Source organism: Rhinolophus sinicus, chromosome 2, assembly GCF_057876585.1.
Source record: "Rhinolophus sinicus isolate RSI-liver-muscle chromosome 2, RSI-T2T, whole genome shotgun sequence".
NCBI lineage: Eukaryota > Metazoa > Chordata > Mammalia > Chiroptera > Rhinolophidae > Rhinolophus > Rhinolophus sinicus.
This window is the reverse complement of record NC_142502.1, coordinates 135,641,504-135,668,487: the sequence shown is the minus strand read 5'-3', so window position 1 is coordinate 135,668,487 and position 26,984 is coordinate 135,641,504. Positions and strand designations below refer to the sequence as shown.

The window sequence follows — 26,984 nt, the reverse complement described above, 5'->3', positions numbered from 1 at the left end:
TTTATGCAGGTGTTGTGGACAGTTACATGTGTCTTTCAAAGATCTCACCTTTCCCGCCTGAGTGCTTTCTCCAGTGCCTTCTGAAGCTGCTCAGTCTCTGTGCTGAAGCAGGCAAAGGTGTAGGGTGTTAACTCCCTTGAAGGAAACTTTTAACAGAGATCATCTGAGATTGATTCTTCAAGATTTCTCAGGGAATCCTGGCAAGATGGAATATGGTTATGCATCATATCTATCAGGTCCATAACACTCCTTTTATTGGCTTATCTTCCTTCTGCATCTCACCTTCTGCAATCCCTCACTCTGCTTCCTGAGGTCAACTCCCAAAGAAACTCCTATGTCTAACCCCATGTCAAGAGCTCTGCTTTAGCGAAATGCAACAGATGTTTCTTTGTTCTCTTACTTCACTGCACCTTTCTCTCATCTCCATTCAACCAGAAAGAATTAAAAAAAAAAAAAAAAAAATGGAAAGAAAGAAGTGAAAATAACCCAACCTCCTTCCTCTCTCAGGTGGAGCAGAAGTGAGAATAACTCTGCCTTCAGCGGCTCCATCTCAACACCAAGTGGCTAATCAAGGATCTTCTCCAGATGAAGATAGTTTCTCTCCCAGAAGACATTCTGGTACCAGGTAAGTAGGATATTGTTTACCTCTTCACGCATGGTTGAAAAATGACTTTGTAAAGGCTCCCTGCCTCCTTCCTTAGGTTCATGTAAGATGCCTCATTCCTGTATTTGCTCTGCCCCAGCCAGACACACTGATAGCTTTTCCTTAAATATGCTGGTCTTTGTCAGATTCTGTTGCAGCTGCCTGCAGCTCCTCCCGGCTTGTTGAATTCTTGTATGTTCTTCATATCTCAGCTTAAATGTTACTTCCTCAGGAAATTATTTCTTGACCTCCTTACCATATTCTTCCATATTACATGAACTTTCATGATGCTTTCCCATTTTAAACTATTTCTTTTGTGTTAGAACATAACATTCCATAAGGAAAACACTTATGTGTCCTCTAGATCCCATTGCCTGGTGCATAGCAACTATCCAGCAAACACTGTTGAATGGGAATGGATTGATCAGTTTGAATTGAATGGAAAGACAGAGGACTAGGATTAAGAACAAATTTGATGGTTACAAAAGTAGTGTTTACATCATAGTTTCTGGTGATTTTATTGAAGTAATATTCAAAAGAAAATAATAAAATGAAAGAAAGGAGTGGTGATGTTAGCAAAAGTAAGCAAACAAATAGAATGCTGTTAGCAGAAGTAGGGTGAAATAATTGGTTAGAAGGTTGCAATAACTCTCTGCTCCAAGTGAAATTCTTTTATTTTTGATTGCAAGAAAAGCTGTTTTTTTTAATTACCAGCTTTGTCCCATCTCCATTATTTCCACCAGTATTGTTTTTTATAACTTACACATTTTGAGACCTCTGAAATAATTGCGCCAAGTTGTAGGACTCTTGTGAAAACTGGTTATGTAGGAAGTCCGACAGAAAAGAGGAAGAAAATAAGGAGGAGTCATACTATTTAAAATTCTATGAATCTAATTTGCCTTTAGAAGTATTTTTTCTTCTGTACTAGAAGTAGTCTTTCTAGTTAGAGCAATGTTTAATGAAAACTATGCCTTTGGAAAATTATTCTGGGTATTTGAACACTGTAGCAAATAGCTGATATGAAAGGACACTGCATAAAACATTTGTTTCCCTTTGACTTATAATGAGTGGACAGTCATGGTAGATAATATTCATTTTCCCTAACCAAATATCTCTCTCATCTAACACATTATATTAATTGCTACTGATGCTTTGGATTTTGCTAGTACATTCTAAACATTGACATCACACAATGCAAAGAATTTTCATTTCAATTCTTCAAGGTTATTAGCTTGTTTAAGCTTCAATTTATACACCTTGCAGTTTTCAAAATAACATTTAACTTCTTGTTAATGATAGCTAGAGCATTGAAAATGACCCAAAGGAATAGAAAAATAACAAGAAACTTTCATCCTGAGGAGCAGATAAAGAAGTATGCTATTAGTATGCCAGAAATTGTTAAAGGAATGTAAGCAAGACATACTGCAGGAAAAGCAAGAGTGAACTAAAGAGCTTCTACCTACTGATACGCCACATAAGAAATGTCTTGGAATGGATACAGAAATGTCCATAACTATTTTTAAGATTATGCCAGAAGTGGGGTTAGAGGAATAGAGTGGTAGCAGGAGGGCAAAGTGGAATGAAAAGAGGGCTTATGTAAATACTCCAGTGGAGAGGGAGAAAAATCCAAGATGGAGGAGAGAGAGGGAAATAGTGGAATAAGTGATCCTGAGAGGGCAAAAGGAGATACAGCCTAGTGTGCATGTGGAGGCCTTGGCCTTTGATAGGCTTGTGAGCAGTCCATTCATTGCACAGAAGGAAGATTGAGCAGAGAGTTACAGGTGCTGACAGGTAGGCAGTTGTGGCAGGAGCTTGTAGAGGCTGCTTTCTCGTTGTTTTAATTTTTAATAAGAATAAAAGAAAGAAAAAGTGTTAGTTGTTTGAAAAAGAAATGGTATCAGGTAATTGAGTTTAACATTGGGAAAGCTGAAAAAAAGTTGGAAATGTTACAGAAAGTTAAAATGATCAATATGGCATATATATATATATATATATATATATATATATATATATATATATAAACATAAATGGAATTCAGAAATATGAAATTAAGTGAATAATCAAGATGCAGAATAAAACATTGAATATATTATTTATGTAAATTTAAACATTCATACATGTTTATAGGAATATATATGTATGCAGAAATATATTTAAAGAACCTGTTGCAGAATGCATACCTGAGTGATGGCACTGGTGGACTGGGTAGAGCAGGGCAGCTGGGGAAGGGACCACGCAGGTGATGAGCGGGTAGATGCAAACGTGGGTGTCTAACGAGGGATTTCACTTTTTCTGAAATATTTTATTTCTTTAAAATAGATTTGCTGCAAAGATGACAAAGATGAACAACTAGTAATTCAGAATGATGGCAGAGATTGAAATATGGAGATATAATCATTTAATGCATTTTTGCTGTTGTTTAAAACAAAATGCATATAAAATGGAAATAAATGTTGATAGAGACACAGACAATTTGTATATTTTACACTGAACCCTTGATCTTAAAACTATCCAAAGGAAAAAAAAACCTTAAGTAATTATTCAAAATAATATAATGAATACTGTTAATTTTTAAATTACATCCTTTTCACACATGTTTGGTTTATTTATAGTAACTACTATACCTTCAGTAGATTCTAAAAGCCAAAATAGTACAGACTACATATTCTTTGAAAAATGCACATAAAATATAAAGAATGGCACTGCTGTAAACAGTTTACAGAAGGACTTGTTTGGGCATCTAGAGGCTTACTCTGGGAGAAAAAAGATGTTGTTTTAGGCTAGTATGATAACAGTGTGAAAGAACTGGATTTTTGACATGTATATATAATCAGTAAGATTTGATGATGGATTGAATGATGTGCAGAGGAAAAGGGAAAAATTACTGTTTTCTCCTAAATCTCTTGCTGGGTGAAGTAATCAGCTGGAGATATCATTTGGTGAGATGGGAGGATTGGAGAGGAACATGTCTTCTGGAGAAAGATATTTAAATTTTGTTCATGTTAACTTTGAGATTCTTTTATAAAAACTTTTTACTAATGTTATTGGGTGACCTTGGTTAGTAAAATTATATAGGTTTCAAGTATACAATTCTATAATACATCATCTATATATAACAATGCGTGTTCTCCACCCAGAGTCAGTTCTACTTCCATCACCATATATTTGACCCCCTTTACCCTCATCTATTATCCTCCCTTCTCCCTTACCATCTGCGAACCACTAAACTGTTGTCTGTGTCTATGAGTTTTTGTTTCTTTGTTTGTCTTGTTCATTTGTTACTTTCAGTCTTATATCCCACATATGAGTGAAGTCATATGGTTCTCAACTTTTTCTGTATGACTTATTTCTCTTAGCCGGATAATCCATCCATGTTGTCGCAAATGTCAGTATTTCCTCTTTTCTTGTAGTCAAGTAATATTCCATTGTATATATTTACATCTTCTTAATCTAATAATCTCTTGAAGGGCATTTTGGTGGTTTCCATGTCTTGGCCATTGTGACTAATGCTGCAATGAACACAGTGATACATATATCTTTATAGATAAATGTTTTCAGGGTTTTTTGGTAGATAAGGGGCTAATATTCAAAATATATTTTAAAAATGCTCATAAAATTCAACAACAGCAAAACAAACAATCCAATTAAAAATGGGCAGAAAATCTGAATAGACACTTATTCCAAGAAGACATACAAATGGCCAACAGATATATGCAAAAATGCTCAACTTCACTAGGTATTAGGGAAACGCAAATCAAAACCACAATGAGATACCACCTCCCACCTCTTAACACTTTGAAATTCTTATCAGACATTTATGCCAGATTGTGTTAATTGTTCTCAGCTATTTGTGGGCATCATTGTAGGAAGGTTATGTTCTGCCGCATTGATACCAGCCTTGCCATATCATTTGCTTTGGCTGATGAAATGTGAATAGAAGAACATGTGAGTATGCCATGCCTAACAAATGGCTTTAAAAATTATTGTGTCGTTTCTCCATCGTTCTTCTCCCTTTGTCATGAAAGCAGCATACCCCAGATAGAGGTTGTCTCTTCAGCCTTGATTCAAGAATGAAAATGATACATGGATCAGAGCTCTTCAGCTGACAAAGAGGCAACACTTAATGAGGGGGCAAATACACCTTTGTTGTAATATGCTGAGATTTGGGGGTTGTTTTTACTATATCATAACTTATCCTAAGCCAATTAATTTAATGTCCTGTTGGACATGTTTTATAAGTGCTTGGAGACACAAGTTTGAGTCTTAAGAAAGAGGTCAGATTTGGAGATACAAGTTTGAAATTGTTCAGCACATAGATATTTGCCAAAGAATTGGATGAAATCTCCTCATAAATGTGTGTACATGGAGAAATGCATGGGTGGGAAACTCTTTTAATCAGTTCGAGTTGCTAGAACAATACCACAGACTGTGTTGCTAATACACAGAAATTTATTTCTCATAATTGTAGAGGTTAGGAAGTCCAAAATCAAGGTACAGACAGATTTGGTGTTTGGGAAGAGCCCGCTTCCTGGGTCATAGATAGTTGCTTTTTTACTGTGTCCTCACAGGGTGGAAGAGATGGGAGAACTCTCTGGCATCTCTTTTATTAGGACAATAATCCAATCATGAGGGATGCTAATGAGCTAATCACCTCCCATAGGCTCCACCTGCCATTACCATTCATTGGGGATTAGGTTTCAACATACAAATTCTGGGGGGACATAAACATTCAGTACACAGCAGGAACCAAGTCTGGTGACACTCCAACATTGGATTTTCCCCCCCATTTTTATCAATTATTTATTTTATTATTTTTTTAAAATTAAAGTTTATTGGGGTGACAATTGTTAGCAAAGTTACATAGATTTAAGGTGTACAATTCTGTAATACATCACCTATATATCACATTGTGTGTTCACCACCTAGAATCAGTTCTCTTTCCATCACCATATATTTGATCCCCTTTACCCTCATCTACCACCGCCTCCCCTTACTTTCTGGTAATCACTGTGGATTTTTAAAGAAAATAAGTAGCCCCAAAGGAGAACATAGTGAAAAGCAGCAGAGGAGGTAGGAATCAGCTGTGTCTAAAACTGCAGAATTGTTAGAAAAAGAAAGTGATTATTTAACTCAGAATCATGAAAGTCATGTCCTTTGTGACCTTGAGAAGATCAATTTCATTTGAGAAGTAGAAGCATGTTTCAACTGCAGTTGACTGAATGTGGGATGCAGATTTTCCCTATTTTTATATATCTCTTGGTCATTTCAGTTAGGATTTAGATGAATAGATATTGATGTTCAAACCTTCACCTAAATTTAATACAAAACAAGGAATTTTAAAGTCCTTAACGGGGTAACATGTGGAACCTCTGCTTGTCAATAGTCTATAGATGTATTTTTCTAAATTAAAATGGTTATTAGTTTTGGATTTAATTTTTCTTTTTCTTTCAAAAATGCAGTTACTTCCAGGGATGCCAAAGGGTAACTGAATCTATGTTAATTCCCTTAGGTTCACCTCTTTTGTCTGGAAATACTTTTGTGGACATTTCCAGACTTGTGCTTAAAGTAAAGCTACAATTTCAGAAAAATCTCATTATGTGGGATATGTCCATCAAACAATTTTCTTGTCACTAAGTACTCCATAAATACACTTAATGGGCAACCTTGTAATAATAGCAGTAGCAAACCTAGCACAAAACTGGTTATTTATGCACTTATCTTGCAAAAATGTTTTCTATTAGATTTCTCTCTTCTTGAAGAAAGAGCTAATAAAAAATTCCTATTACTATTTGCAGTGTAGTCTTTGCTGATAATAATGCCCCTGCCTTGAATCTCTCTCTCAATTGGTAAATAAGCTCAAATGGAATTTTCACATCTCCTATAGTAACATATTCTTTTATGACATTTCTGACAAAAGCTTTGCAGGTTTCTGTGTTATGGATTCCTAGTTGAGAAGACAATACAGGCACAGAAAGCAATAACAAACACACGTCCAGTGTTGATAATGGCTTAAAAAGTGTACTATATTCTTTTGAATAGAGATTATGTGTGTAAATACTGCAGTTCAGAAGGCAGCATCAGAAATAACTGCAATTCAGGACAACAGAAGTAGGATGATTTTTGTAAACAAAAACTTAATAGGAATTTTTTTTTTTTTCACAGAAGATAGGTATCACAGCAGATAAAACCTATCATGTAAACACTGAAGGTGCTGGATGAAATAATTTCCCCATATTATTTCTTCTAAAGGTTTCCCAGGGAATTGTAAATTTTATGGGTCATGAAAACTGTCAAAACCAACACCTTGGTTATAAAGCAATCTTAGCAGTAGAAGACAGAGTCAAGAGCCCAGAAACGTATCAGAAAACCTCCATACAGCAGAGCAAATGTCATAAACGTTGCCTATTCATCCCATAGGTGTTGATTACACGCCTATTGTGTGACTATCAGTGTGCTAGGTGCTGGAACAGATGACTACTCAGATAGGATTTTTCTCAATGATTCTACCACTTAGTGAGGACAGGGGAATGGATATGCCAAAGTAATTACAAATATTACTCAGGAATAGGTAGTAAATTTAATTAGAAAATATTATGCAAGAGTTTTAGTTGTCATTTTAAACCTAATTAAATTATTATCTGATTATTTCCATGATATAGGTGAATACAGACATGCAATTGCAGAACAGAGAGTGATAAAAAAGCATTTGGGACATTTAGAGATGAGGCTTCATAGAAAGGATAGCATTTACAATACAAATGAGGCAAGGAAAGGCATTCTTTGACTTTTTTCACACTAAACAGATGTAATAGAAATAAAATAAGTTGCACATATCCCAAGAATTCATTTTCATCAGTTTTGATAAATGATATCACTACTGTCAGTATAATAAGCATTTCCATTATCCCCCAAAGTTTTCTCGTGCCTGCTGGCAATTCAACGTTTCCTCTATACTCCATCCCCAGGTACTACTGATTGTATTCTGTCACTACAGATTAGTGTCTTTCTTTCTTTTTTTTTTTTTTTTTTTAGGTTTTTAAATAAATGATGTCATATAGTATGCACTCATTTTTGCCTTAATTCTTTCACTCAGCATGATTTTGAGACTTAGCCATATTATTGTATGTATCAATAATATATTCCTTTTTGCAACTAAGTAGTAAGCAGTAAGTGGTAAGTCATTATAGATAAACCACCATTAGTTTCTGTATTCACTTACTGGAAGACATGTAGGCTGTTTCCAATTTGGGGTTAAATAGCTACCAACATTTGATTATAAATCTTTCCATGGACATATGTTTTCTTTTGGATAAATACTTAGAAATATAATGGCTGGGAGATATACGAGGTACAAGAATTAAGTTCACGAACTTGCCACTGTGCACTTACATTGGCAGCACTGTACAAACAGCTTGGTGGGGTTTCATAACCTTGGTATATCAGTGTTTCACAGCTGTGTTTGTGTCGACGTGTGGTGGTGTCTTTTGAGTGGTGTTCATTATTGTTGCTGTGTGTTTTGGATGCTGTCGCAAGAATGTCTGAGCTTGAATTAGAGCAATGAGCAAACATTAAATTCCTTGTTAAACTTGGCAAGAGTGGAAGTGAAATCAGGAACATGTTAGTTCAAGTTTATGGGGATAATGCCGAAAAAAACGGCAGTGTACAAATGGATTAAACAGTTTTCTGAAGGGAGAGAATGCATCACTGATGAAGTGAGGTCAGGGCAGCTAGTAACGAGCAAAATTGATGAAAACATTGCAAAAATTGTTGAATTGTGCATCAAAATCATCGACTTACTGTGAGAAGCATAGCAGACCAAGTTAACATTGATAGAGAAACAGTTAGGAAAATCTTAACTGAAAATCTTGGCATGAGAAAGATGTGTGCAAAAATGGTCCTGAAGGAGCTCAAAGTTTGCCATGACCTTTTGGTACACCCATGTTTCATCACCAGTGATAACATGGCCCAAAACATCATGTTATCACTGGTGATGATACCAATGCGACCCTGAAACAAAGCATCAAAGTGCACAATGGAAGTCATCCAGTTCTCCACGACCAAATGTTTCATCAGTCCAAATCAAGAGGCAAAACGATGTTGCTAAACTTTTTTATATCAGAGGGACTATTCATTATGAATTGGTACAAACTGGACAGTCAACCAAGTGTACTATTTGAAAGTGCTGAAAAGCCTGCATGAAAAAAATTAGGTGAAAACGACCTGAACTTTTTACCAAGTCATAGCCCTTGCGTCACAACAATGCAGCAGCTCACATGGCACTCTGTGAGGGAGTTTGTAGCCAGTAAACAAATAACTGTATTGGAACACCTTCCCTACTCACCTGATCTGGCCCCCAATCACTTCTTCTTTTACCCGAAGATAAAGGAAATATTCAAAGGAAGACATTCAGGACATCAAGGGCAATATAACAACAGCTCTGATGGCCATTCCAGAAAAAGAGTTCCAAAATTGCTTTGAAGGGTGGACTAGGTAGGCCCTGTCATTGGTATATAGCTTCCCATGGGTGTACTTTGAAGGCGAACATAGTGATATTCAGCAATGAGGTATGTAGCACTTTTTCTAGGATGTGTTTGCAAACTTAATTGTCGTTTTGAGAACTATATTAACGTATGAAACAAACTATTTTCCAAAGTCACTGTATCATTTTGTATTCCTAACAGCAATGCATGAGTATTCTAGTTATTCCTCATCTTTACCAGGACTTGGTCAGTTTTTTTTCTTTTTTTTTTAAATTTATTATGTGATTTTAATTTGTATTTCCTTGATGATTAATAATGTTCTGCATTTTTAAGTACTTATTGGTTATTCATATATCTTCTTTCATTAAATCTCTTCTTAAATCCTTTGCCTATTTTGGTATATTATTTGCTTTCTTAATACTGAGTTGTAATTGTTCTTTTTTGGACTCTAAATACAAGTCTTTAAAGATGACATATATGTTGTGCATTCTTTGATTTTCATTGCAACCATGTGAACAAAAGCTGAAAAAAGAGACTTGGGTAAAAATAGTAAGTTTAAAAGTAAGTGATTTAAAGTTAATGGCTATTGAATAGCTTCAGAAAAGAACATTTTCTAAGAGAAATGAGAAAAGTAATAGGAATTCTGGATACAGAAACCAAGTAGAAAACATCAAAATTCTTGAAATCAATTTTTTGTAAAGTCGATATATTTTAAAAGGAAATTATGAGCATTCAAATACAGAGGGATTACTTTCTTCACATTAATGTAAAATGTATATTCTACTGTCTTCAACCTTATGCAAAATACTTTTGCCTGGTTTTGACTACACTGACTATCCATAGGAACCATCTATGGATGGAAAGTGCATCCTCTCTTCCTTACTTTATCTGTAAGGCTCCATTTGTATACCAGAAAGAAGTTACACTTCGATACAATTAAATGTAATATTGTGAAAACTAGAAGGGTAAAAAACAACAACAACAAAAAAACACACAAAAAAACTGTTTAAATGGTTGAAATAGAAAGGGTGAAAATTAGAAAGAATAAAAAATTGTATTTTCGTTTTCCACCAAATTCTTTTATTAAGTCCTTCTCAAGTTGCACCTGACCCAGACTGTTTCTCTTGTCTTTTGTATAAGCTTCCCTGTGTTTCCCAAAGCATACAATAGAAGCGTGTGAATACGCACAGGTAATGGCATGGATAAAACAGAAAACTATGGAACATGAAACAGAAAACTATGGAACACAAAAATATTTATTTTTTCTTCTCTTCAAGACCTGACCATGTGTGTTTATGTGTATATGTGTTAAATACCAGTACAATTCGATTGTCACCATTCCTGAAATTCCTCTTTCTGTCTTCCTTACTGAATTTAGATCTTATTATTAAAAGTAATTAATATTATATACCTCTGTCCTAGTTGCTTGGACAATTGCCAACCTGGTTCAATCACAGAATCTGTCTTTTCTGAATGTGCAGTTGAGAAGCTGTTCTCTTAAGGAGAAAAATAATGCAACTGGTGTCACTTGAAAATCTTGACTACAAACTGTATATTCACTATTGTTTGGAAATCCTACTACATTCCTCTGGTGATTTTTGATACCACACTTTTAAAGAAAATTATGTGAAACCATCTTCTGTTTTCTCATAGCCTCTAGAGAGCTCTAGGCACCTTCCTGAACTACGTACTTCATTGCAATATGTATTGCTGCTTATGGATTTTATACATAGACAGTTTGCAAATAATGGCACTCTCTTTCTTTCAAATCTTTATAAACATTTTTTTCTTTTTCTTAGTGCAACGGGCAGACCTCATAAGTGATGATGATAAGAACATGTGGTATCCTTTCCACTATGATATCTTTTGTGACCCATTACATAAAGAAGTGTATTTCTTCATTTCAACACATAAAGATAATTCATGTTATTGTATTCTACCATAATTTCATTATAGTATGAAAAACATATCCCAAATTATTTAAATTATATGACATATGTTGCAAATGCTTTATGCTTGTGCTTTATGATCCCTCATATGGTCAATTATTTATAAAGTTAAACACAAGCTTAAAAGGATGTGCATTCTGCAGATATTGGAAACAGAATTCTATATATGTCCCTTAGTTTAATTTATAAGGGTGGTTCCAATGTCGTCTTTCCTTTTGATCATTTTTTGTCTGTATTTTCTATCAGTTGTGACAGAAGTATGTTATATGTGGCTTTGAATTTGTTTATTTCTTTTTAGATCTGTCAATTATTGTTTTATATATTTTGAGGTCACATAATTAGTTACAGTCATGCACCATGTAATGACCTTTTGGTCAACAACAGACCACATATATGATGGTGTTCCCATAAGATTATAATGGAGCTGAATAATTCCTGTCTAGTGATGTTGTAGTTGTCATAATGTTATAGTGCAACACATTACTCACATGTTTGAGGTAATGCTGGTGTAATCAAACCTACTGCCCTGCCAGTTGCATGAAAGTATAGCACATACAATTATGCACAGTGCATAATACTTGATAATGATAATAAAGGACTATGTCACTGGTTTGTGTATTTACTGTATTTTTCATTGTTATTTTTATCTTTCTATTTATCAAAGTTTGCTGTAAAACAGTATGTAGTGTTACACGAGCAGCACCTCACATATCTGGTGTTTACTGAGTCACTTGACTGTATCATTTTCTCTGGTCCCTGATTTAATGTCATGTTGTTTTGTACAGTCACATACTGTACAGACTCGTAGGCTAGGAGCAATAGGCTATACCATGTAGCCTAGGTGTGTAGAGGGCTCTACCATCCAGGTTTGTGTAATTATGCTCTATGATGTTTGCACAATGGCAAAATCACCTAAGGCCTCATTTCTCACTATGCGTCCTTGTTGTTAAGTGATGCATGCCTGTACGTACAGATTTAAGATTGCTAATGAATTTATAACTTTGTCATTTTTATGTGACTTATAGTAAGACCTTTTGCTTTAATGTCTATTATGTGTAATAATATAACTACAGAAGAACAGCACACAATGTTTATCTGAACAAATTTGCATCGTCCTCTTATTTTTGCAGGATAATTCACATACTATAAATATTAGTTTAATTAATTCTTCTCTTCAGCACATTAGCCACTTCAATTATCTTTCTTCTGCCTTACTTTATTGTTCTGGATAGGTCAAAGGTCAATTTAACTGTAGTTTCTCTGAAGGAAAGCTGCCTTAAGTCTCTGACTGCTTGTAAGATTTTTTTCCCCTTGTCTTTGGTTTTCTATAGTTTCTATATGATGAATCTAGATGTAGATTTATTTTTTTCTTTTACTTTTTCTGCTTGTGTATTTGTCGAGATTCTTGAATCTATGGATTTTAACAGTTTGGGATAATTTTCACCCATTATCTTTTCAAATAATTCCTTTTCAACTTTTTAGCTCTCCTTTCTGATTAACCCTGATTAATGGGCATGCTAAAGATGTCACTAATTTCTACGTCTTCTATATCTCTCTTTCATATTTTTAACATATATATTTTATCCATGCTCTACTGGATAATGTTTTGCCACATCTGTCATTTAAAAAAAATATTTTATCATAGAAAACTAATCCACTGGAAAATTTACTGATTTCTTAATTTTTTCAGTTGTTATACTTTTTTTTTTTATTTTTTTTGTTCTAAAATTTCTATTTAACACACTTAAAATCCATTTAGCTTATAGTTTTTGTTTCCTGCACATATTTTTCAGATTAATCTTTTTTTTCTGAACATAATAAGCATAACTTACTTGTACTCTGAGTCTGATAATTCCAATAATTGAGATTTATTTTTTTCTAATGGTTCTTATTAGTGGTGTTTTATGTTCTTACATGTCTGCCTTTTTTTTTTTTTTTTTTTTTTTTTTTTGTATAAATAGTTTGAGGCTAGAATTATAGTACAATTTTCTGGAAGGGATTTACATTTCCTCTCTAGCCACGTGAAAGCAGTGCAAGTCTCTGTCTACCTTAATCCAAGTTTAAGATTTGAGGTTCTCAAGATCACAATGATATTATCAACTTAGGGCTATTTTTTTTGTTTGTTCACTTTGCCTGAGGGGTAGTCCTTCATGGCCCCTATTTAAAGTATGGGGTTTTGTCACATTTCGGCCTTGGGTGGGTCTTGGGGTTTTACATTTGCCTTCTGTTATGAACTGCAAGTTTGTGTCTCCCCTCCCTCAAATCCGTATGTTGAAACTCTAACCCCCATGTGATGATATCTGGAGATGGGGTCTTTATAAGGTAATTAGACTTAGACTAGGTCATGAGTCTGACTTGATGGTATTAGTACCCTTATGAAATCTCCTACCATGTAAGGACACAGAGAGAAGGCAGCCATCTGCAACCAAAGGAGACAGCTCTCACCAGATAATAAACCAGTTTACGGTATTTTGTCACGGTCTCCTGAGCATACTGTTACACCCCCTCACTCTGACGCTGCCAATATTACAGCTATTTTCAGCAGTATTTTTCAAGGTTGGCAATATCCTCAAGTCAATAGCTCTTTTGAACACTGGGCTTACATTTCTAGTTCATTGTCTCATTATTTTCTTATTAGTGGATCAATTCTTTAATATTTTTTTCATATTTTATCTATCTTTCTTAGTTGTTTTCCATAGGATAGTTGATTCTAATTTCTAATTACATTGACTGCCATTACTAAAAGCCTGTATTCCCAACAATTTATTTTCAATAGATAAATGTTCATCTTTTTCTTTCAATTTTGCCTTGTTGATATTGATAATCTTTTTCTTCTTTCTAGTTTTTTTTCCAGTTCAAGTTTTATAGTTTTAAACACTTTATTCTTATATTCTGTATTTTATAATTTCAAAACCTAATGTCCTTTGAGGTCAGATTTTATTGTTTCTATTTGCTAAGTCTTAGTCAGGGTGATCTGTTTCTTTGTGTATCTGATAATCTTGATTATAATTTATGCTGATGACTAAATAGTGGATGTCTTGAGATTCTAACTTATAGGTATATTCTTTGAAAAGCTATTTGAATTTCTATGTGCTGCAGTGATATATATATGTCCAGAGGTGTACTACCAATCTGGGACTACTTTCAGTCCTTTTGATGATCTAAGTTTTCTGAAAAAGTCTCAGATTCAGCATGCTAACTAAACACAGTCACGTAACTAAGTCTTCTATTCCCATCCTGGTATCTGTATTTATCCCAGAGCAACCCCAGGTTTCAATTATGCTTGCCACTCATTATTCCCACTTAATCTGTCCACTTGGAGAATATTTTTTTTGTTTCCTTCCTATAAGCTTTAAAGGGGTTAAAATATGTTTGTTGTATTAGATAAAAGATGGAACGTTGGGTTGGGTTAATTATTCAGAATATTTAGTTTATCATAAAATAAGAAATAGAAATTCTACATCCATTTTTTAACCCAGTCTGACTGGTCTGCCATCAGAGCCACTCTACTCCATCTGCTTTTTGTTGATGTCTCCAATTACCTATATGTTGCCAAACCAAAATACATGTCTTTGACTTTATGTTATTTGAAGAGTTTGCAGCATTGAACACAGCTGATCACTACTTATATGTATTTTTGTTTATTTGTGTTACATTTTCTCTTCTGGAATTCAACTCTTGATTTTCTTACTTTCTGAACTTTTTTCTTAGAAGTTTCTTCTGCTAGTTTGTTCTTATTCATATCACCTTTACACATTGGAATGTTCCTGTTTCCAGTGTTTCTCTTCTTTCCTCCCCTCCCCTTCCCCTTCTTTTCTTTCCCTTCTTTCTCTCCTTCTCCCTGCCTTCCCCTCCTCCCCTCCCTTTTTCTTTAATTCTCTCCTCTCCTTTCACTTTCCTTTTTCTTCTCTCCTCTTTTCCTTTTTTTTTTTTTCTTTCTTCTCCTCACCTCTTTTTTTCTCTACTCTTTGCTTTAATTGTTTTTTATTCCAGAAATGTGATGAATTAACTGTATGCCTTTGGGCATGTTACTTCCCCTTGCCTCAAATTGTTCATCATTAAAGCTGGCATGATAAAAATAACCTATATATTATTACTATGAGAATTTAATGAGTTAATACAATTGCAGTGCTTTAAATGGTATATAACTTATAATAAGTATTCCATAAATATTTTTTTTCTATGTAAACTCTCTGAATGATATAATATAGTACTATAGAATTAATATATTTGGGTCATATTCTGGACTAAATGTTTGTGTTCCTCCAAATTCATATGTTTAAATCCTAACCCTCAGTGTGATGGTTTTAGGAGGTGAAGCCTTTGAGAGGTGATTAGAACATGAGGGTGAAGCCCTAATGAATGAGATTCATGACCTTATAAAAGAGACCCTAAAGATCTTTTTCACTCTTTTTAACATGTGAGGACAATGTGAAAAGACAACTACCTATGAACCATCTAGGGAGCGGGCCCTCACCAGATGCTGAATCTGCTGCCAGTGGACTTCTCAGTCTCCATAACTGTGAGAAAAAGTTTCTGTTGTTTAGATATTCTGTTATAGCAGCCCACACTGATTAAGGTAATCTTTATGATGATTCTCAATCTTAAGTCTATCAATTATAATCATTTTTCTGAGCACTTAATTCATATATACGGCTTCCTACTTCACATCTAAGTTTGCTACCAATGGACATCACAATTTAACATGTATACAGGGGAACTCTATGTTTCACACTGCTGTCACCAAGCAAACACCATTTTTCACATTTTTGCTGACATGCTAAATGGTGTCTTTACCCCTCTTTCTACAAATCAGAAACATAAAGGTTTTCGGACATTTCTTTCTTTCTCCTCATATATGCAACACTCAACCCATTGCAAAATCCTGTCACTTCTAACTTTCCAAAATTTATCAATTTGTTTCCATATCCACTATTATCACCATCACACAATCCATCACCAATCCTTATCTAGACTATTACCACCTATTCGTCTATTCATTCCATCTTTTGTCTTACCCCTCAAATTCCATATAGTACCAAAGTGATATTTTATTATTACACATACCTTATCTCCCTCTTTTAAAATAATCCCTTCACATGGGATATGGAGTTCAGCATAGGAAATAGAGTCAATGGAATTTTAATAGATATGTATGATGTCGGGGAACAGTAGATTGGGAAGGGGGCTTGTCACTTTGTGGGGGGTGAAATGTCTGCTTATTGCATTGTTTTATCCCTTCATTAGATTATAATCTAATTTATAATAAAATAGAGACCTTTACCATGCCCTACATGATTTTCCTTTCCTCTCAAATAATTTCAATCATTTTACTTTTTTTCTGGTATTCTCTGCACTTCAGTTATGTTGACTGTCTTTTGGCTTGTCAAACATGACAAATACTTTCCCATAGAGTGAAAGAGAGACTTTCATGGAGAGAAAGAGACTTTACCCATTCTATTTTTTCTAAATGGAATGGTTCTTCCCTCCCCAACTCTTCACCTGCTGAACTCTAACTCAGCCTTTATGTAACAGCTTAAATATCACTTATGTTGAGAACCCCTTTTTGACAATTTGATATAAATTTGGCCCCCTCTAATTCCATACAGACATCTACTTTTTTCTTCACAGTACTTATCACAATTTATAATTTTATAATATTTATTTGTGTGTTGTTTAATGACTGTCTCCTCTGTAATGTATAGGAAAGCCTTGAGAAATAATAGATAACATAGATGAAAAACATAAATAAAGTAAAGGAAATTTAATGTGAGGAGTGATGAAGGTAAAAAGACAGTGTAAAACAGAAGTGAAATTTGTTTTCTTGAAATAGAGAAGCCAGCCAATGAAAAAGAGAACAAAATGAATGAAAAGTTTTCAGTATTTTTCTAAAGCAAACATATAGATGTCCAACAGGCACATGAAACGATGCTAAGCATTATTAATTATCAGGAAAATGCAAATCAAAACCACAATGAAATATCACCTCACACCTGTCAGAATAGCTGTTATCCAAAGACAGAAAATAGCAAGTGTTGATGAGGATGTAGATAAAAGGGAACACTCATACACTGTTGGTAGGAATTCAAAACGGTGCAGCCTCTACAGAAAGCAGCAAGGAGTTTCCTCAAAAATTAAAAACAGAACTACCATATGATCCAGCCATTCTATTTCTGGGTATATATCCAAAGAAAACACAAACAGCAATTCAAAGAGATATATGTACCTGTATGTTCATGCAGCATTATTTATAATAAGTATTATTATAATAAACAAGATTGGAAACAACCTAAGTTTCCATCAATAGATGAATGGGTAAAGAAGATGTAATACACACACACACACACACACACACACACACACATACACACACACTGGATTATTACTCAGCCATATGTTAAAAAAAAAAAGAAATCTCGCTATTCACAATAGCGTGGATGGACATAGAAGGTATTAGGTTAAGTGAAATGAATCACAAAGAGAAAGACAAATACCACATGATTTCACTTATATTTGAAATCTTAAAAAACACAAAGAACAAAAACAGACTCATAGATATAGGAAATAAATGGTTAGTTACCAGAGAAGGGAGCAGTTGAGGGATAGATGAAATAGGTGTAGAGGATTAAAAGGTACTAACTTCCAGTTACAAGTCATGGGGATGTAATGTACAGCATAGGGAATACAGTCAATAATATTGTAATAACTTTGTATAGTGACAGAGGTAAGTAGGCCTATGATGGGGATCATTTTGCAATGTACATAAACATCAAGTCACTATGATGTATGCCTGAAACTAATAGGATATTGTATGTTGGTTATATGTCACTTAAAAAAAAGTTGTCATGAAGAAAACTTCATTTGAAATGAAGGAAAAAATATTTTAAAGATGGAAAAAGCACTTATTCTTAAAAACCAACCAACCAACCAACCAACCAACCAACCAAACAAACAAAAAACAATCAATCCAGAATTATCAGCATTAATATATGGCCTGGCAAATTATTAAATTACAGGACAAGAGAGAATACTCATGTATTCAGGTACAAATACACATTTTCTGCAAGGTTATAAAGTTGTGGCTGGCTTTAGACTTCTCCACCATAACTTCAATGCCAGAAAACAAAGAAATGATGTTTATAAAATTATGTAGAAAGCAAATGTGACTCAATAATCATATATCTAGCTGATACGCATTTCAACTATGAATACAATAGAGAGTCATCGTTAAACATCACAAAGCTCAAGGAAGTAACATTCAGCAACTCTTCTTCGAAACTTTTCCCAGTGGTAAATGCAGATAATTCAGTGTTTAATCAAAATGCAGAGCCCTGAAAAGGAAAAACTGTAGTAAAGGGATTGATGATGAGTATTTAACTAATTTACACACAGAATTAAGACCAAACACATGTGGGAATTATGACTGTAGAACAAAATATAGTTGAATTATACCTTGACAATGTAAAAATAGTAATACAGAGGGTGCCCAAAAAAGTATGCACATTTTAAGAAAGAAAACTGTATTGAAATTGTTATACTCAATATATACTGATAACAAAAGATGAATACAAATCACATTTGACTTCTGTAATTACAAAAGGTGCTCAAAGTGGTTCCCATCAGCGTCCAGACACTTCTGATTACAGCGAACTACTGCTTGAGCAATGTTGACCAAAGTATCCACTTGTATACATGTTTTTGGCACCCCTGGTATAAATAGTAATATTTGGCAGGAGAGGAGAGGCAGTGGGAGGAAGTCTAAGCACTAATTACCTCATCTTTTTTTATTGTTGTTGTTAGTCTCATCTAATCCTTTTATTTCTTTCCTGTTTTACTGAGAAATAATTGATATGCATCACGGTATAAGTTTAAGGTGTACAGCATGATGGTGTGATTTACATGTAGTGCTGAAATGATTATACTATGGTAGGTTTAGTTAACATGATTCATCTCATATAGACAGAAGAAAAAGAAAAAAAAAGTTTTGTAATGAGATCTCTTAGGTTCTATTCTTTTAACAACTTTCCTATATATCATATAGCAGTGTTAACTACAGTCATCATATGTACATTACATTCCTAGTACTTACTTAATTCACCCTCCCCCCACCCCCTGCTCTGCTAACCACAAATCTGATCTTTTTTTCCCCTGTGAGTTTGATGGGTTTTTTTTTCTTTTTAAATTAATTATTTTTTCCTTTAAATTCTACATTGAAGTGAGACCATACAGTATTTGTCTCTCTCTGTCTGACTTATTTCCTTAGCATAATGCCTTCAAGGTCCATCCACATTGTTGCTGAATAGTAGGATTTCCTCATCTTTCGTGGTACTTGATAAATAGCACCGAGAAATGATGCTATAAAGTTTCTATCTTCAGGAGTCGTAGCATCCACATTCTAGTGGAGGAAGACAGAGAGCACATTTAAAATGTAAATAAATAATTTTATTTAGTGGATGAGTGCCTTAAAGGAATAAAATCAGGATAATGAACTAGAGAGCAACAAATGTGGGAAGGGAGAGATAAATTAGCTGGAATGTCAAAAAGGCCTCTATGGGAAAGTTTACTGTCTAAATGTCTAACATACTATTAGAAACAATAATGACTCCACCTTCTTAACATTTTAATATATCTTCTCTTAAGTTTTTAAAACGTATTATGTCTTAAGATAAAGATACACAGTATTTAAAAAATAAATCATCAAATCATTCAGTTTTACTTCAGATTCACTGCAGTTTTTCTTCTGTTAAATTCAACTAAAATTATAATAAATACTATTTATTAACAATAGTATGTAGAAAGTGATACCAATAAAATATTTCTACCTAGTCGTCTATGAGTATCTCTTTATCTACCCTTCTAGTTGTGGCATTTATTGGCTTTCTATTACTGAGAATATTAGGAATATTTTAACAATGTGGCTTATGGGTTGTGCCAGCATTCCTTAGAAATCAGCAATTATATGAAACAAAAGATTTATTCTATTACCCACCCTCCCAGAAAAAAATTTTTATTACTCTTTCTTGTTTGCTAACCCGCCGCTAACATTTTAAGTCCAAATAGCTGATTTCATCTGGTGTTTTTCTATCTTTATGCATCATGGTTAACCTTGCACAGTTTGTTTGTGAGAAGAAATGGATATTTCTGTGAGATATAAATTGCGTGTTTTTGTTTTTTGTTTTTTGTTTTTGTTTTGCCAGGAAAATAAGTTTGAGGAAAGTAATTGACAGAACTTTTTGAACTCAATTGTCCTATACATGAACCAGTTTCATATTCATAAAAGATTTGGTTCTAACTTGAAACAGAAAGTGGCAAACAGAAACATAATGACAGAGAAAAATGCTCATCTTAGGATGTGCTCTAAATAGCAAAACAATCATCGTAGAGTAAAATCTTACTTCAGTCAGTATAAAATGCTTTGTAGTCAATGTTTCATGTATGGAGTCAAATCACTCAGTGAAATTGGTGTTCAATAAAAAGGGGGATGTTTCCATATACTTTATTTTGCATATTTATGTCATAGACAAAACCAGGTGATTGTGTTCTAACTGAAGGAAAAAATAAATCCTAGACTATGAGATAACCCTGGGCTTGTTAAGCAGTTGTATGTTAGCATTAGTCTATTAAAAAGTTTAAAATGCGAACAAAGTGTAAGTCCAAAGCTAAGACTCATTTTGCTGTTCCTGGATACCTTCGCAGAAAACTTAAAAATGCACAATATGCTGAGAATTTATAATGGCAGGGAAGGCACTAATCAAAAGTAGTCAACAGTAAGTAGGACAAGGAATGCTGGGGAAAAAATTCTGCATAACTAAGTTGCTCCCCTGCACCCCAAAAGTGGTAAAGTAACAGTCTGTTTGTAGGTGCTATTTGCATCCTGTCTGGATGGATTGTTATGGTTCTGAAGTTATACAGAGCAGGCCTAACAAATAACCAAAATTCGTTAGCATCAGTTGGTAAGGAAACAAGAATTTAATGTATATTGACATCATTGTGGTTAAAAGCTATTGATAGATATTGTCCCTATTTTCTGCTCAAACCTGGAATCAATTTACCAAAAGAGAAAGTCAGACTAATGGAAATTTAAGCATTAGCTTTATAATTGATTAATTGATCCCATCTAGGTTGGCAGATGTGTCTTAGGTATGCTACCAAGGGGACTTGCTGATACTTTCTGCTCCCCAGTCCTGTGTCCTCAGGCCAGACTTGGGGACCTCACATCTGAGGGAAAACTTGAATTTCAGAGACGACACATTGACCCAGAATCTGAGTGAAGAGGGAAAGAGACTGAAATACCAGTGTTTATAGACTTGTAATGGATTGACTTCACCCTATTGAAAAATATAAATTAAAGATGTCACCTCTTTATCAGGTAACTTACTTCTTATCTGCGGGGGGGGGGTTGCATAAGAGATAGAAGTCAGTTTAGCTCCACTTGGAGCTAAAGGTGTAGGAAGCAGGTGTTGCCCTTCAGAACAGATAACTTTCCCATAGATGTTATAGTCTAACACTTTTAATTTACAAACATTATTTGAAACCATAGTATGTATTTATATTAGAATCTCAGTTGTAGTATGTATTTATATTAGAATCTCTCTCTCTCACACACACACACACACACAGACACACATACTTTCTTACTAAATATTTTTTAAAAGAAAATTGTAAGACAGATATGTCTTAATTGGTAAAATTCAAAAGAAAAGATATAAGGGAAATGAAAAGATGAAAAAAAGAAGTAAAGGAATATATGCTCTATGTGGGTATGTCAGATTTTCTGGAAGTGTCTTGGTCAAATTTTATTCTCCCTATGGGTGTTGCTTCAGTTCAGCAAGATACTTTTTTTTTTTTCATAATGTGTGACACATTTTGTTTGTAATATATAACAATTAAATGGCTTGTCAATAGAAAAGTCATAAATAAAGAATGACAGTTCATTCTGATGTTATTAATATATGAGCCACTGTATCAGTTGATTCTGCAACTTTTGTCAGTCTAAGTGACATAATTGATTGGGTCTACTCAATTTTTGGAATGTGTTAACTTGATTACTTAAAAAACTGGGCTTATTATGTTTTCCAACTGCAGTTTCTTTTTATAGAGGTGTTTGTTGAACTAGACAGCTTCACCCCTCTGAGGCAAGATGGGCTCTAGTACAGTAAGTTGCTCAGGAGAAAGACATTTGTTTGCTTGAGAAATGAAGGGTGAGGGACACAAAGCCCTGAGCTGGAACCAAAAATAAGTGTCAGAAATCTTACATTGTAAGATAATGGAGACAGACTGTGGCAACAGTCTTAAAGGTTTTTTGAATAAAAGGTGTCTTTCTTTGCCTGAGGCTGAATTTAATGGGTTCATCTGCATATTCATATACATTTGCACTGCCTTGTTACAGAGACATAAAATGAATCCTATACATCAACTGAACCTTTCAGAGGTGGGAAGTATTAGTATAATGATCATTAATTAAATTTGATACAATAATATTGAGTAATTCTTTCAGACTCCAAAGGTAATTTTTAAATATTTTTTGGCTAGACCAGTGTTTTGTATTTATGCATATTAAATGAACAAATACATAAATAAATAAGTGAATGAATACAAAATGATAGCCATACGTCTCCATGATCCATTCTATTTCTTTGTTTTCAGTAGATCTGTAAATGAGCAATTCCAACAAGAGGCCCCATCTGTTCCTGAAAATTCTGGACAAATAAGCATTCTCTCCCTGCCGGTTCATTAACTATAGTATCTTCCCTCATAGATCCGCAAACCATTTGGTCATGTCCAGCTAGTTAAGTCTTTTGTCAGACTGTGGCTCATTTGCCTCTGCTTGCTAAAAGAGCTAAAAGGATCTATTATTTACAGAGCTCAGCAGTGTGCTTAGTTTTATGCCAAAGATTCTTAGAAACAGGACTGTGTTTTTGGTCCAGGTATTTCCCTTGCAAACAAAGTCCTTGATCATCTTCCATTGCTTCCTTCATTGGGGATCATGGCACAGTTCTGAATAGTAACCTGACCAGCCTCACAGTGATTTGAGGAAAGCTTACTGACGTATTGTGATTTCAAAGCTTAGGAACAAGTTCTAAGGATTCTGATCATTGGAGTACAATCTGTAGACTCACAATTCAAAGACATAGCAAACCTTGATTTCCACTTAATACGTGGGTGAGTGATGGGCACCTTTATTTTTGTTGTTGTTAATCACTGAAATATTTATTATAAAAAATGTTTTAAATATGACTAAACTGAAAATTTTGAACTTGGGTACAAACAATTGAGATGCTAATAATGCAGTGGTATTATACTAGCTTATCAAAGGTGTTTGGATAAATGTATAGATACAGCTATATGAGCTCTGACAATTCACAAACTCATCCTAGAAAAAGTGCTACATACCTCATTGCTGAATATCACTATGGTCACCTTCGAAGTACTCCCCTTGGGAAGTTCTGCACTGATGCCAGTGCCTAGTCGACCTTCAGAGCAATTTTGGAACTCTTTTTCTGGACTGGCCATCAGAGCTGTCATCATTTTACCATTGATGTCCTGAATGTCATCCAAATGTCTTCCTTTCAATATTTCCTTTATCTTCAGGTAAAGAAAGAAGTCATTGGGGGCCAGATCAGGTGAGTAGGGAAGGTAATCCAATACAGTTATTTGTTTACTGGCTAAAAACTCCCTCATAGTGCTATGTGAGCTGGTGCATTGTTGTGATGCAAGAACCATGAATTGTTGGCAAAAAGTTCAGGTTGTTTTTAATCTAACTTTTTCACACAGCCTTTTCAGCACTTCCAAATAGTAAACTTGGTTAACTGTCCAGTTGGTACAAATTCATAATGAATAATCCCTCTAATATCAAAAGAGTTTAGCAACATTGTTGCAACAAGTTCTCAGAGTTAATTGGTGGACCTCATAGATATATATAGATATAGATAGATATAGATATAGATATAGATATAGACATAGACATAGACATAGACATAGACATAGACATAGACATAGACATAGATATAGATATAGATAGATATAGATAGACATAAATATAGATGATATAGATATGTCTAGGTATGTGACAAAATTATGCTCTTGGTAGAATTCCAGAGTGCATACATAGTACCCCATGTTCTTCCTGATGATGGATTTTATCATTCTTTTCAATTTTTTTCTAATCATAAAAGATAAGAATGTTACCTTAATTTTAAAATGTATAGTTCTATGATTACTAATTAGAGTAAATACTTGTAACATCCATTTCTGTGTTTTATTCTTTGAATTGCCTTTTATGTCTTTAGGTTATTTGTTTTATCAAGGTCATTTTGTGCTTCAAATTGCTTTTAAAGAATTCTTTATATATTAATGACATTAATCATTGATAATAAATGATATAATAAATGATAACATTTTCTCTAGTTTGTTTTGTGATTTTGATGTTTGGGTAATATGTGATGTAAGAATCTAAATTTATATATTTTTTTCATGTCATTTGTTAAATAACAGCCTTGATAAAGATTTGAAATGTTATTTTACCAATAAGAAAATGTTTATAAAAATTTGGATCTATGAAGTGTGATCAGAAAATATGATGAACGTTTAAATAAAACAAATTATTACAGTAAAAGACACAGTGCCATTAATCCCTCTTAAAATACTCCCCTTTGCTTCAAATACACTTATCCCATCATTCTTGCCACTTTCTGAAGCAGTTCTGGAAGTCCTCTTTCATGAGTGTCTTTATTTGTGCTGTTGTGGCTGCCATGATGCCCTGAATCGATTCAAACATTTTACTTTCATGGTCATTTTGACTTTGGGGAAGAGCCAGAAGTCACATGGTGCCAGATCTGGTGAATAAGGTGGGCAAGGACACACTGTAATGTTTTTATTTGAGAGAAATTGATATACCAAAAGCGATGTGTACACAGAGCGTTATCATGATGTAAGATGAAACCGTTTGCCGGTTCATGTTAATGCATTGTTCGTGATCCATGATGTACCGCACACTTTAAAACACACCTTCTGTCAACCGGAGCTCACACCCGGCTGACTGCACCAAACAAGTTGAAACTTGTCATACACTGTTACTAAGGTTCAAAGCACCACTTCCTGTATTGAAGATCCCTGTCTTTCCATTGGATGGCACTTGACAGCAACATTCACCATATTTTTTGATCAAAACAGTAAGGCTCCATGTCACACATTGCTTCTGGTATGGGAATTTCTGTCAAATAAAAACATTACAGTGTGTCCTCATCCACCTTATTCACTGGATCTGGCACTGTGTGACTTCTGGCTCTTTCCCAAAGTCAAAATGATCATGAAAGGTGAATGTTTTGAATTGATTCAGGAGCTGGAGGCAGCCACAACAGCGCAACTAAAGACACTCATGAAAGATGACTTCCAGAACTGTTTCAGAAAGTGGCAAGAATGATGGGATAAGTGTGTTCGAAGTGAGGGAGAATATTTTGAGGGGGATTAATGTCAATGTATCTTTCACTGTAATACATTTTTAAAATGTAAACATTCACTGTATTGTTTGATCACACCTCATATTTATGGATTTTTTAAGAAATATTTTTATTAAAAATATCGCTAACATACAATATTATATTAGTTTCAGGTGTATACCCCAGTTATTCAACATTTATATACCTAAAACTGTGATCATCATGGTAAGTCCAGAAACCAGCTGAGACTGTACCATATTATCACAATATTACTTACTATATTCTTTATACTGTATATTACATCGCCATGACATTTTTTTTATACCTGAAAATTTGAACCACTTATTCCCCTTCACCTTTTCTCCCCTTCTAATTTCAATTAAAGTTGGCATTCAATATTATTTTGTACTAATTTCAGGTATACAGCATAGTGGTTAGACATTTATATAATTTAAAAAATGATCCCTGATAAGTCTAATACCTACCTGGCACTGTACATAGTTATTACCATATCATTGACTATATTCCCTATGCTTTACTTTACATCCCCATTATTATTTTGTAACTATTAATTTGTACTTCTTAATCTCTTCACCCTTTTTATCCTACCTCCAGCCTACTCCCATCTATTAACAAATCTGGTACCCATCTGGCACCCTCTTGCTGCTTTTAGGGTTTTCTCTTTGTCTTTAACCTTTGCCATTTTAATTATAATGTGTCTTGATGTGGGCCTGTTTGGATTCATCTTGTTTGGAACTCTCTGTGTTTCCTGGACCTCGTATGTCTATTTCCTTTTCCAGGTTAGGAAAGTTTGTAATCATTATTTCTTTAAGTAGGTTCTCAATCCTTTGATTTCTCTCTTCCTTTTCTGATATCCCTGATACAAATGTTGATACACTTGATATTGTCCCAGAGGTTTCTTAAACTATCATCATTTTTTTTTTTTAATTCTTTTTTCTTTTTGCTGTTCTGATTGGGTGTTTTTTGCTACATTGCCTTCCAAGTCACTGGTTGGATCCTCTGCTTCATCTAATCTGCTGGTGATTCCTTCTAGTGCATTTTTCCTTTCAGTTATTGTATTCTTCACTTCTGACTGGTTCTTTTTATGGTTTCTATGCCATTTTTTATGCTTTCTACTCTTTATTGAAGTTCTCATGAAATTCCTTGAGTATCCTTATAACCATTGTTTTGAGCTCTGTATGTGGCAGGTTGCTTGCCTGCATTCTGTTTAGTTCTGTTTCTGGAGTTTTCTCCTGTTCTTTCATTTGGGACATATTTCTTTGTTTCCTCATTTTGGCTGCCTCTCTGTATTTGTTTCTGTGTATTAGGTAGATCTGCTATGTCTCCCAGTCTTGGACAGGTGGCCTTATGTAGTATCTGTCTTGTGGGGCCCTGGCACAGTCTCCCTAGTCACCTGCTTCTGGCTCCATGAGTGTCCCTTGTATGGGTTGTGTGTACCCTCCTGTGATAGTTG

The 26,984-nt window shown here is 34.3% G+C and overlaps 1 protein-coding gene across 3 annotated transcripts in view; it reads left to right on the top strand.

Annotated features, from left to right (window-relative positions):
- The window catches only part of LOC148758918 (uncharacterized), a 933,397-nt gene that overhangs the window by 560,725 nt on the left and 345,688 nt on the right, over positions 1-26,984 (top strand). For all 3 annotated transcript variants that reach the window (XR_016020439.1, XR_016020438.1, XM_088796071.1), the window contains one exon: positions 508-625. Coding sequence is in view for 1 of the 3 variants with exons in the window: in XM_088796071.1 (XP_088652197.1) it covers positions 508-625 (118 nt within the window). In the remaining 2 variants the exon portion in view is untranslated. The remainder of the gene's footprint in view (positions 1-507; positions 626-26,984) is intronic.